At 37.2% G+C, this 12,744-nt stretch overlaps 1 protein-coding gene across 12 annotated transcripts in view; it reads left to right on the top strand.

Moving 5' to 3' along the window:
• DOCK10 (dedicator of cytokinesis 10) overlaps positions 1-12,744 on the top strand; it is a 260,102-nt gene that overhangs the window by 205,820 nt on the left and 41,538 nt on the right. For all 12 annotated transcript variants that reach the window (XM_077868996.1, XM_077868993.1, XM_077868990.1 and 9 more), the window contains 3 exons: positions 1,856-2,002; positions 8,490-8,573; positions 10,813-10,909. In XM_077868996.1, coding sequence (XP_077725122.1) covers positions 1,856-2,002; positions 8,490-8,573; positions 10,813-10,909 — 328 coding nt within the window. The remainder of the gene's footprint in view (positions 1-1,855; positions 2,003-8,489; positions 8,574-10,812; positions 10,910-12,744) is intronic.

Below are 12,744 nucleotides of genomic sequence, written 5' to 3'. Positions count from 1 at the left end.
ACTTCTGGAGAACAGTTAAAAATACTACTCGTGTATTTACCAGTCAGAGCATCTTTGGGTTGAAAGTGGGAGTAGGCCACAAGGGGAGTTTGGAAAGACAAAAGGAGAAACAGAGGAAATATCAAAGCCCAAGGTGTTAACACGTGTCTCTGTGTGAAGGAAATGCTGGTGCTGGTCTGTTAAATGAATCTCAGAGGATTAACAAAGAGAAAAGAGAGAATCTACAAATGTGCCTTGATTATTTAAAAAGTGAATGTTGCTTTCATGTAGGTGAATTGTTTACGGTTATTTCCCAAGATACATGGAGCAGAATTAAAAATGATGTGTGTGATTAAATCACTTAAGTTTATTTGTTGTCAGTTTAATTTAATTTCCACACCAAGTGTTAACTATACACGGAGGGTAGCTATAATATCCCAAAATATCTATATAGCAGTGTCCTGGTATATTGACTTAGAAAAAATTCAATGCACATAAGCACCTGAGGGTCTAGACTTAATGAAAGAAAAAGAAGAAAGGAAGGAAGAAGAAAGAAAGAAAGAAAGAAAGAAAGAAAGAAAGAAAGAAAGAAAGAAAAAGAAAGAGCAAAAACCAGTGCTAGCCCACAGCAGCATCCCACAGTTGAACTACTGTTTGTTCTAAGTGATTCCTATAACTTCATTTTCCATTTTTTTTATACTTGCAGCATAGAAGGCTGGGCACAGAGAATTTTGGAAATACATAGTTCAGGCTATCTCTAAATTTTGTGTTTCTATCTATAGTGAAAATGTGAGGCTAATTTTAAAGCCAACTTGTAAAGATGAATCAATCTTGCCTATCTCGTGCGAAGGCTTTTGTAAATTCACTAACTACAGAGAGATGGGAAAACTTAGCTGCCTGAAAATTTCCCCTTCTGTGCAGGAGGTCCAACAGGATGAGAAGAATCCTTGACCTGAGAGTCATCTTGAGGGACCCATAGAGTTTATTTAGGTCAATGGATGTATGGGGTGGCAAGTCTCTTGACTGTGAGGTCCCACTGGCACCTGCTGTGGCATATGCTGGGACTGTGAGGTTAGGACCAGCTTGTACCAACTTGCAACCACAAGATGGATAAAGGCTGAGGATCTTCTGTAAAACACAGTGATTACAGCTAATAACAATGTGTTGTATTATTGAAATTTGCTAACAAAGTAAAACTTAAATGTTCTCACACAAAAGAATAAAAATGTGAGATGATGGATATGTTCATTAACTAGATGGAAGGAATCTTTCTCAATATCTTTGTATCAAAACACCACAATGTGCACTTTAAATATCTTATAGTTTTATATGCCAATTATACCTCAATAAAGCTGAAATAAATTTTTCAGGAAAGACAATCTGGAACTTACTAAAGAACATTTCAAACCACCACCTGTGCTCACACATTTACTCATTCATTGAACTCTTATAGTTGGGGAATGCCTGGTCCTAAAAAATCAAAATAATTGATTTTCAATTAGAGAACTATGTGTCAATGTAAATCTAGAATAATATTCATTGTAATTATTTTCTAAGAGACAAGGAAGGGGAATTAAGATGAGAGAGATCATAGAACATGTTACATCTCTACACCATTTGAATAGTTTGCAATTAATATGTGTTTTACTTTTTAATGAAAAAGTGAAAAAATCATTGGCCAAAAGAGATGGAAACATTAAATGAAAATGATGGAAATCATGATCTTGAAATTAAGAGTTTCTATTTTACTATGGCTTTCAAATTTTCAGGACTCTTTCTGTTGGATGCTATACGAAGTAAGTCTTTCAGTTTATTATTTTCCAGGCTTAGGATTTCACATGCCACATTATAAAGAAATGATCCATTCTTTCCTTAGCTTTCTCGAGCTCAGAGATTTCCGGAATCTTACCAGAATGAATTGGACAATCTCGTCATGGTCCTATGTGATCACGTGATTTGGAAATATAAAGATTCACTTGAAGAAACAAGAAGGGCAAATCACAGCGTTGCCAAATTTCTTAAGGTATGGTTCAACAAGCTTGCATTTCCTTTCAAGCCTTCATGATCTTGGATGCAAGATACTCTAAATGTCAATCAGTTCACATCTCCATTTATGATCAAGTCAAAACTAGCACTATTAGGTGATTACTATTATCTATGCCTCTTACTTTTTAATAGTTTTTCCAACTTTGAGTCACATAGAACAAAAACCAAGCTTCAATAAAAGTATCCATTTGAGCATTGTCAAATCATAGTATTTCTAAGTATTCTTAAAAAGAAAATTTTAAAGGAAAAGCTGGACTCTGGCAGTATTATCTTGAGCATTTCTGCCCTTGAAGAGGGCATATCATTCTGGAACAATGATATCAAATAGCCACTTTGGGAACTTTTGATAATTTGGCATTTTTGTTGTGTTACCTTCAGGTTCTTTTTTACACGATGAAAATATTATACACTAATCACATTATTAAATGATCAATTAAAGTGTTGAGAAACTGCTTACTAAACTAGATAGATAGAAGATAGATGATAGATAGATAGATAGATAGATAGATAGATAGATAGACATGTGTGTAGTATTATAGTTATGTTTCTTTGGATTACAGATGAAATTGAGAAGAAAATAATGCTTAGTCAAAACAACAACAAAGCTAATGTAGAATGATGGTATCATTTAACAGATAATACATCCAACTAGAAAGGGGCACCTGGGTGACTCAGTCAGTTAAGCATCTGGCATTGGTTCAGGTCATGATTCCAGGGTCCTAGAGTTGTGCCTTGTGGCAGGCTCCCTGCTCCACAGGGTGTCAGCTTCTCCCTCCCCACTGCTCCTACTCTCTCTCTTAAATAAATAAAATCTTTTAAAAAAATACATCCAACTAGAAAGATAATATTTTTCTTTTATTCCTTCTTTTGCCCAACTATTGACTATTATAATATCTTAATGTAGCCACGTTTCCTATATCTTTATGGTAGACACTAGAACATACTAGATAAGTGTGAGAATTTATAAGTAAATACTAACAATATAAAGAAAGCTAAAGCCATAGAGGTAGATGTAAAATTACTCCAAATTATCTTTGGTGAGTTTTAATCCAGTCAGATCTGTCTTTAATACATTAAACATCACTTCAAATTATACATTATACTTGATCTCATCTTAAATTCACTGTTTTTCTTCAGTATTTTGCTTCTCTTTTTTTTTTTTTTTTTTGCTTTTTTTGCTTTTTTTTGCTTTTTTCTTGCTTTCAGAAAGAAAAAGGGATGGTCAGGATTAGTGATAAAGAGGATAAAGGAGAAAAAATTACTCTAGTTTTCTACCACATTTTAAGAAATAAAGTTTAGTACTATGCTAGTAGTTTCTATGAAGTGCTTTTATATATGAGGAGATTTAGAAGAAAATGATAAACTGTCCAATATGTAAGCAAATTATGTTTAAGAAACATCTGCAAAAAAAGAAAAAAAAAAGAAACATCTGCAATATTCTTCCCTAAATTGTAAAGAATGACGAATATGCAAGTCTTTTAAAAGGAGAAAAGACCTTTTAGCCACCCTCCTTGGCTTAAATGCCCTCTACTTGTTGGAATAAATGTATGTCTTCTGGGAGCTCATTTATACAAAACTTGCTTCTTGTGGTATATAAACTAATGTCTCACTTGGGGGCAAGTAAAAACTGTCCAAGACTGAAAAGAATAGGATGGAGTAGAAGGCTAACGGTGTACCAGTGATTCTGTGAAATCTGTGGGTAAAATGCATGGCCTGATAATAGATAAATAAATATAGTCTATAGTCTTAAAAGTCTATAAGATTTTATGGATTAGGTGGACTGCAAATCGAAAACAATACTTATGTGGTTTGTAAGTGGAAACAGTTCCCTATGTTGTACATTTTAGAAGTCTATCCTACAAGCATGGCTTTCTTTTTCTTTTTCTTTTTTTTAATTTAAATTCAATTAGCCAACCTATACTACGTCATTAGTTTCAGATGTAGGGCTTAGTAATTCATCAGTTGCAGGTAACACCCAGTGCTCACCACATCACCTGCTGTCCTTACTGCCTGTCACCTTGTTACCCCATCCCCCTAACCACCTCCCCTCCAATGACCTTCAGTTTTTCCCCTAGTTAAGAGTCTGTCATGGTTTGTCTCCCTCTCTGATTTCTTTCCACTCTGTTTTCCCTCCCTTCCCCTTTGATCCTCTGCCAAACATGGCTTTCAAATTTTAGTTGTAATGGCATTTATTTGACACAGAAAACTTTTGTAAAACTTTTGTAAAGATTATTAGAGGAGTCTTTGGAACCAGAAGAGGAAAAGGAAAAAGAAGAGAGGGTGATTTTTTAAATGTAAATCTGAATGTAGTCATTTGGCACAATGCCTGTGAATTGATGAACTTGGAGCTTTCAGTGGCTCGACATTTCCCACTCCTGCTATTAGCATTATAAATATATTCCCAGGAATCTGATAAGGGTTATTTGCTCAATTCTGGTTTTAAATGACTTTTGCCTCTTTTGATTATTAAATTCTACATTAGTGATCAAATACTATGAAGGATCTGGCTTTGGAATTTCACAAATGAAATATAATTTTCATGCCACAGTTGTGCCAAGGTTATTTCCTAAGAATGGAGAGAGCAGTGTCTCTGATGTGGGCATTTAAAAATGCCCCCAGGTAAGAATTCTGTACCCTCCTTTATGTCATATTGTGGGAAATTAATATTTTTGCAGCAAATAAGCCAAAACCTTGTACATTTCTCTGGCTGTTCTCTCCTGACAGTAGATAGGATACAAATGGATCCATGAAAGCTATGGGACTTTTGTCGTTTTTCTTTTTACTGCCAATCTGGGTCACAACTTCAGTTCCCTGAGTGAACCCATCTAGGTACTCTTATGCAAGCACAACACCAAGGAGATAGCAAAGGAAAGTTCATTGTGATTTGTATTTTCCTGCTCAGACAGACATAACTTTTGACCCATGTACCTGACTAATCCCTTTATTTCAGTTAACTTTGGACAACATTTGGAAATTATCGAATTTAGAAGACAGCCTTAGGGACACCTGGGGGGCTCAGGGGTTGAGCATCTGCCTTCAGCTCAGGGCGTGATCCTGGAGTTCCGGGATCGAGTCCCACATCGGGCTCCCTACATGGAGCCTGCTTCTCCCTCTGCCTATGTCTCTGCCTCTCTCTTTCTGTGTCTCTCATGAATAAATAAATAAAATATTTTTTAAAAAAATAGAAGACAGCCTTAGTTTGTAGCAAAATATGTTTAAAGAAACATCTGTGATATTTTTCTATAAACATCACAAGAAGGTGGATAAGTGAATCTCTGAAAAAGGGAAGGTCTTCATGTTTACGTATTTGACTTGAATATTCTGTGATTTTTTTTTTTAATGTTTTCTGTAGAGCTCATCCATGCAAAAGTTGCTATGGGTTGTACCTAAGCTAATGTCTAGTGCAGAGGCAATGGAAATGTCTAGCGCAGGGCAAAGGAAGGCATCCAAGATGAAAAAGGGAACAGTAGGACCAGTGGTTTTGTAAAACGTATAAAGAAAGAGCAAAGATACTCATTTGGTTTGTTTGCACTTGGGGATCTCATACACTTCATTGAACGAATTAAGACTAAAATTACCATTGTCCTCACAATTGGTTAAATAAAATAAATATTGCTTAATTACAACAAAATATTTTTGCACATAATTTAGAATATGTGGTTTTTAATTTATTAAACCAAACTGAGAAAATTTTGGTAGAATATAAGTTATCCTCCAGATTGGGAATCTGCTAACTTTTTTTGTAAAGGGCCAAGTACTGAACATCTTTAGCTTTGCAGGGCATACAGTCTCTGGCACAACTACCCAACTTTGCTATTATAGCACAATACAGCCATAAACCAGTCACGGTAGACAGTATGTAAATGACTGAGTGTGGCTATGTTCCAATAAAACTTACTTACAAAAATAGGCCGTTGGAGCTTCTCAGTAGCTTAGTCTGTTAAGCATCAGACTCATGATTTCGGCTCAGGCCATGATCTCCTAGGTCGTGAGATCAAGCCCCTCAACATCAGGCTCCCTGCTCAGTGGGGAATCTGCTTGAATTTCTCTCACCCTCTCCCTCTATCCCTCTCCTCTCTCTGTCTCTCTCTCTTTCTCTCGAATAAATCTTAAAAAAAAAATAGACAGCTAGTTTTGGGTGATGCGCAGTGGTTTGCCAAAGCCCCCTAGAAATTATTTTCCACTAGTATAAATTATTTTTTTAGAAAAAGTAGAGAGGACCCTACAGACATCATCAGCAAAGGGCTGAAGAGCCTCTATACTTAGGGTTTAGCAGATGCTGGGATGGACCACACACAGGAGACTCATGACAGGAGAGACACTTGATGAAGCTTGACCTGCAGGAGGGCTCTCGGTAGGCAGAAGATGGATTCTGCTGATCTTGTATCCTAGGAATGACCCTTTTTCCCTCACTGCCCCTTGGAACAAGCATGACAACTTACCCTACAGAAGAACTCTCTTCAATCTTAAGAAACCCCACATGGGTTTTCCTATATCCCCAGGGCAGGCAGCTTTCTCCCTATCTTCCCTATTCACTAATGCTAGAGTTCAACCCCCTTCAAAAGCTTTCAGGTCTGCTCTGCAGAATAACCGTAGCCCCTGGGAAGTGACAACTGCCACTACTCTGGTTCAGTGACAGAACTCACCAAACCCTGCTCCATTGAGTCAAAGAGCCCCGGTGTCTTCACCACGGACATCCTCAGGATTTTTTTCCACCTACTTTTTTATTAAGATGTTTCTAGAGCCTATAGTTATATTGGATGGTCCTCCTCTCCCTGTAAGGTCAGACCCAAACCTCTTTCCAACAGAAAGAAAACAGCAGGGAGTCTTCTCTGGAAAAAGCTCCACAATGAGGATATTCAGAGGTTGGGGACTTCCTTCTGCAGCTGGAGAACCTGCAAGGATTTGACATACCCACTAGGACCCTACATTGTGCAGAAGTTGCAAAAGCCCCTTTTCCTTCCCTCCTCCACATCACTTTACATCTTCTGAGCGTATGACTATGCTCTGGTGTCTACCTCTCATCACGGTTCTCCTGGCAGATAGGAGGATACAGGAGCCACTTACTTTTTAGTGAATGGAAAGTTACCAAAAGAACTTAAATTCATATTAAAAATGAAAATATAAATGAGGCAGCATACTAACATAGTAATGAATGAGTAGGTACATAAAAATCACTCATAAGAAACCAAAGAAAGGGGCACCTGGGTAGCTTAGTGGTTGAGTGTCTGCCTTCAGTTCAGGGCATGATCCCAGGGTCCTGGGATCTAATCCCACATCAGGCTCCCTGCAGGGAGCCTGCTTCTCCCCTGCCTATGCCTCTCCCCCTCTCTCTGTCTCTCACGAATAAATAAATAAAATCTAAAAAAGAAAGAAACCAAATAAAAGGGGAAAGGAAAAGGAAACAAAAATAGAAATGACCTCCCTAACAATTGGAAGAACATTATCAGAGAAAAGAGTTCTTCTTTATATACAGATGTATTCCAACAGGAGACCTTCCACTTGGTATACATACTACCTATGTCAAAGATTTTATGTCCAGTCCTTTCTGAGAAAAGAGATTTGTTTGTGAAATTGAGAAAAATGCACAGCTATCACAATGGACCATCCTGGACTCTTTAGATAAGAAAGAAGCCCTTCCATATAAATGGTGCAGCAGCTAAAAGATTTTTCCCATATAGTGTGCATTCTCACATAAGTGTGGATGATGGAATCAAACTCATGCACACAGTCATGACCTCCATATGGCAACCTGAAGTAGTGCCTCTCCAAGATATGGTGTCAGTAAATATGATCTCTGCCTCCTACTTCACATTTTTCCCTTGCATGCTCATTTGGCCACTGTTCGCATGGCCATTGGTCTTTTGGAGAGAGCATGCTGGGCCAACTTGGAATGTTCGCCTGTCTCCTCCAAACCAGCCTGCTCTTTCAGACTCTCTATATTACAACTAAGAGAGTTTGACAACAGAGTTAGAGATAGAAATCTCAGGGTCTGTTGTCTTCACTCCTCAAATTCAAGCTGCCTTGCCTGGAAAGAAAATCATTCTGTTGAAGGAAGCCAGAAATTTAAAAAGGCTTTCCTGGCCTACCTCTGGGAGTCGAATTACTTAAAAAACAGTAATAAAATGTAACTAATTGATTTAAAAAGATAAAGAGTTAAATAAAACCTAAAATCTATATAGAAAAAAAAGGGCTATTATATTTTGCTGCAGAACTCCTAAGTGGTATTTTATAAAATTGACAAATAGGGGTGTGTAACTTTCTGGTGTGTGCACTTTATCTAGTGTTTTAATTAGTTGCCATACTTGGATGAATGCTTCAACATATTGTAGAGATTTTTTTAAACATTTATTACACATTTAGTTAAATGTCATTTTACCTCAATATATTTAATCACCTTTTCTAAAATCTTTAATGACCTTTAAAGTAAAATGTCTGAATTTACAATTTTATTTTTTTTTTAGCGCTGTTTTACATTTATGGACCGGGGCTATGTATTTAAGATGGTTAACAATTATATCAGCATGTTCTCCTCTGGTGATCTCAAGGTAAGAGCCAAATGCAAGAGTGATTGCTTTCCAAGCCATTGCATTATAAATAAATCAACTGGTCTTTGGATTTGTCTACCTAACACATTAGCCTATCCATTCTCTGCATCAAAAGATAATTTCTATCCCAGTGAGAGGCAGCCTTTTAAAATGGTCCATCTGAGTTAGTGTCCCAAGTATTTTCTCAATGGGGGCTTGGAATATATAATTAACATGTGTGTTTCTCTTTTATTTCCTATGGGTGGTAAGAGGAGTGAATGTTTTCAACTGCAATTCTTCGTCAGGTTTGCGTGATATTGTCTTGGTTGCAGCACTGAAAGTTTCACTTTTCTGTAGTTTTTAAGTCTAGGGCAAAATAGGCAGTTGATTCCCCTTCCCAAATAGGGAGAATGTGTTTGGCAATAGACTGGGAACAGTGTTGTTTAGAGAGCAGGGATTCGCAGAATGTGGTTCCCAGACTAGCCATATCAGGGCTATGGCAGGTGAGGCCCAGAAACTTGTATTGCAATAAAGCTTTAATGTGATTCTTATGTACTTTGAAGTTTGAAAACCACTGAGCTAAACCAAAATGCTGGAGAGCTGAGCTTGAGAAAGAGTCAGAGCTAGGGCACAAGAATAATTGCAAAGGTGGAAGGAACCATGTGGCCAAGGTCTGCTACTGCTTAAAAGATACATTGGGACCATTTTCTTTCTCTTAACACTCTGCTTTTAAGATTTACATTCTAGAGAGAAAATGAATGACCAACCTGCTTTGGGTCACTTCCCTGTCTTTTAAGGGAGGAAGACCGGGCACCTGAATTAAAAGCTCCCCATTGACCTTTGCCCATTGGGAAGAAGGAAAGTCCCCAAGGAGTAATTATCTAGGTATTGGGAAAGAATAATAAACATAGAGAAGCCAAAAATAAATAATTATCTTCTCATATCCATTCATGCCATGCTTAGGAATCTGAACATTATTTTTTTTGGCAATGGAGATTTACTTTTGACTAGGGGGTTCTATGATTATATGCCATTTGGGTTTTGAGAATCCAATTCCTTCTGTAAATATATTTCGAAAGAATATTCTTTGTTAGTGCTCCAATTATGCATGAAATTTACAGAATATCCTTTTAAGTAGAATTCCAGTAGGCCTAAATTATTTATTTTTCTCAGAGACCAAAAGAACATACTCAATGAAAAATAATTAACATACAATTTAATTATACTCCTTTTCACTTTGATGCACAAAGGATTAAGTCAAATACTATTCTTGTTTGAAGTGAGAGCATTTTAAATTATTAACTAAAGTTGCCAGAAAATATAATGCTAACACATCTAAACAAATAGAATAGATTTTATTTTGTTAGCTGGTATTAGTGAATATAATGAACACAACCCAACTGGATCTTAAAAATTGATTACTTATTCTGCACGCAGTGAAAATAGAATATTGATGAATGTGCTCATTGTTCCTTCTTACGTGATTGTTTTTAACACGTGTATTAAGCCATCTTAGACCATGTCTGTATTCCATTTATCACTGTCTTAATCAAAACATTATTGAGAAAACAGGCCTGTTTGCAAGGACAGGAGAGAGGAGAAATTAAATAATTTACCCTGAGAATAAAGGGCCTACAGAGAGAGTTATCTAGTCTTAGATCACATTGGCCATTGTCTTCCTTAGCCCTGGGTCAGAAGGCTTGATTACAGTGAGCTGCTCCCTGAGATGAGTGTATTTTTAGAGCTCTGTACCTGTGGTGAGGCACGAACCCTTTCAGAAGAAACATGTGCTGATATAAGCTAAAGAAGTGGAAAATACCACCCTGTAAGATCCTAGCTTATGGAAGCTCAGTATAGGTCTACAAATGGGATAATTTCCTGAGGAGGCCTTGACCGATCTCCAAATACAGGGAAGTCCTACTGCTTTTACCACATTAGAGGGAACAAGAAACTTCAACTTACAATTACCCAGTGGTTGGTCACACAAAAGTCACTACATCTTCTTTCTAGGTTTTAGATTCAAGGGGCTTAGTGATTGAGTGTCTGCCTTTGGCTCAGGGCATAATCCCAGGGTTCTGGGATCAAGTCCCATGTGGGGCTCCCGCAGGGAGCCTGCTTCTCCCTCTGCCTATGTCTCTGCTTCTCCTCTCTGTGTCTCTCTTGAATAAATAAAAAAGATCTTAAAAAAAATTCAAGTACTGATTTGTTATTAATCTTCTTGGTGTGTAAATAATAGTCATTTGGTTCACCTGTTTTTCAGACCTTATGCCAGTATAAATTTGATTTTCTTCAAGAAGTATGTCAGCATGAACACTTTATTCCTTTGTGTCTCCCCATAAGATCAGCAAACATTCCGGGTAAGAATGTCCAGAATTTTCAGTTTCCCACAAAGTAAACATTCACATTTGTTCGTGTGTTTTTACCTTTGTTTATGTGTTGTTATTTTCCTGTTGCCTTGGTCTTGGTTTGCCTGAAGCTGTCACGTGGGCATTAGGCAATCGGGCTAAAATGCAAAAGTAGTGGCTGGCTCTATATTTCTCAATTTTTTCTGTTTCTCCTTGTATTAAAGAGAAGGTCAACAAAATTATAAAATTGGTTATTATAAATCAAGGATTTTTAACCTATAGCAATCCTTTTAGTATATTGGCTCCAAAATAAATCTTTCCTTTGATTTTGAAAAGCATGAAATTATGGAGAGGAGAAGTTCTACTTTATGAGTACGTTATTCACTTAAGCTTATCAGTCAATGTGTCTCATTATGTTTAAATACAATTCCACTAAATGAGTTAAAAACCAAAACACCTGTTACTTGAAAAGGAGAAAGGATGGCAGGCAGGAGGAGAACACTGTAAATACACCGTACCTCTGGGTTAGAAAGAGCCCCAGATGTCTGTGCAGGGAAGAATGGGGCTCTACATTTCCAATACTTGCTAAAACATAAATGATCTACAGAAAATTTTTTCATTTATAACTTTTATTAATATATTATATATATATATATACCTAATATAGATAGGCAGATACCAAGATGATCATCACACATCTAGCCATCAGAAGCCAATCAAACATCAAGATGCAAAGAAAACACTAAAATGACTTAGGAACTTAAAATGTACTGCTTCTATTTCACAATGCATGCAAATATGGAATCATGATGTTGTACATGTGAAGCCAGTATAATGCTAAATAGTCAATTACATCTCAAGATGTGAAGGAGGAAGGTAGAAAGGACGTGAGGGAGGCAAGTGGGCAGGAAGACAAGGAGGAAGAAGGAAGAAAAAATACCTTTCTTCTAAGCAGTGAGTAAGAGTGAGTAAGGGCACCTGAGTGGCTCAGTCAGATAAGTGTCTGCCTTTAGCTCAGGTCATGATCCCAGGGTCCTGGGATGGAGCCCCACACCAGGCTCTCTGCTTAGCAGGGAGTCTGCTTCTCCCTCTGCCCCTGCTCTTAATCTCTCTCTCATCCTCTCTCATAAGTGCTCTCTCTCTCTCTAATAAATGAATAAAATCTAAAAAAAAAAAAAAAAAAAGCAGTGAGTAAATTATCCACACGGCACAATTCTGATATTCATGGAAAGCAGAAACTAAGATGGTAAAAAGCCTCCTCACATGTATTGCAGTGTCTTCTATATGTATTATACAAAACTAATATTTGGGATGGAAAATAGGGTAAAGTACATTATCAAGCCTGTAAAAAATGTTTTCATTTTATTTTAACTTATTTATTTCTCATGTTTCAAGTTTTTATTTAAATTCTAGGTCATTAACATATAGTGTAATAATGATGTCAGGGGTAGAACTTAATGATTCATCACTTACATACAATACCCAGTCCTGATCACAAGTGCCCTCCTTAATGCCCATCCCCCATCTAATGCCCATTCCCCACCCACATCCTTCCAGCAAACCTTGGTTTGTTCTCTGTTCTTAAAAGTTTCTTACAGAAGAAAAAAATCAAAGGGGGGGACACCTGGGTGGCTCCGTGGTTGAGCGTCTGCCTTTGACTCGGGTCATGATCCCGGGATCTTGGGATAGAGTCCCACATCGAGCTCCTGCACGGAGCCTGCTTCTCCCTTTGCCTATGTCTCTGTCTCTGTCTCTCTCTCTCTCTCTCTGTGTCTCTTGTGAATGAAAAAAAGTAAAATCTTTTTTTAAAAAGGTCTCTTACGATATGTCACACCATAAAAGTTTTG

The sequence above is a fragment of the Canis aureus genome, chromosome 24, assembly GCF_053574225.1.
Source record: "Canis aureus isolate CA01 chromosome 24, VMU_Caureus_v.1.0, whole genome shotgun sequence".
Lineage (NCBI taxonomy): Eukaryota > Metazoa > Chordata > Mammalia > Carnivora > Canidae > Canis > Canis aureus.
This window is presented reverse-complemented; position numbering and strand designations above follow the sequence as displayed.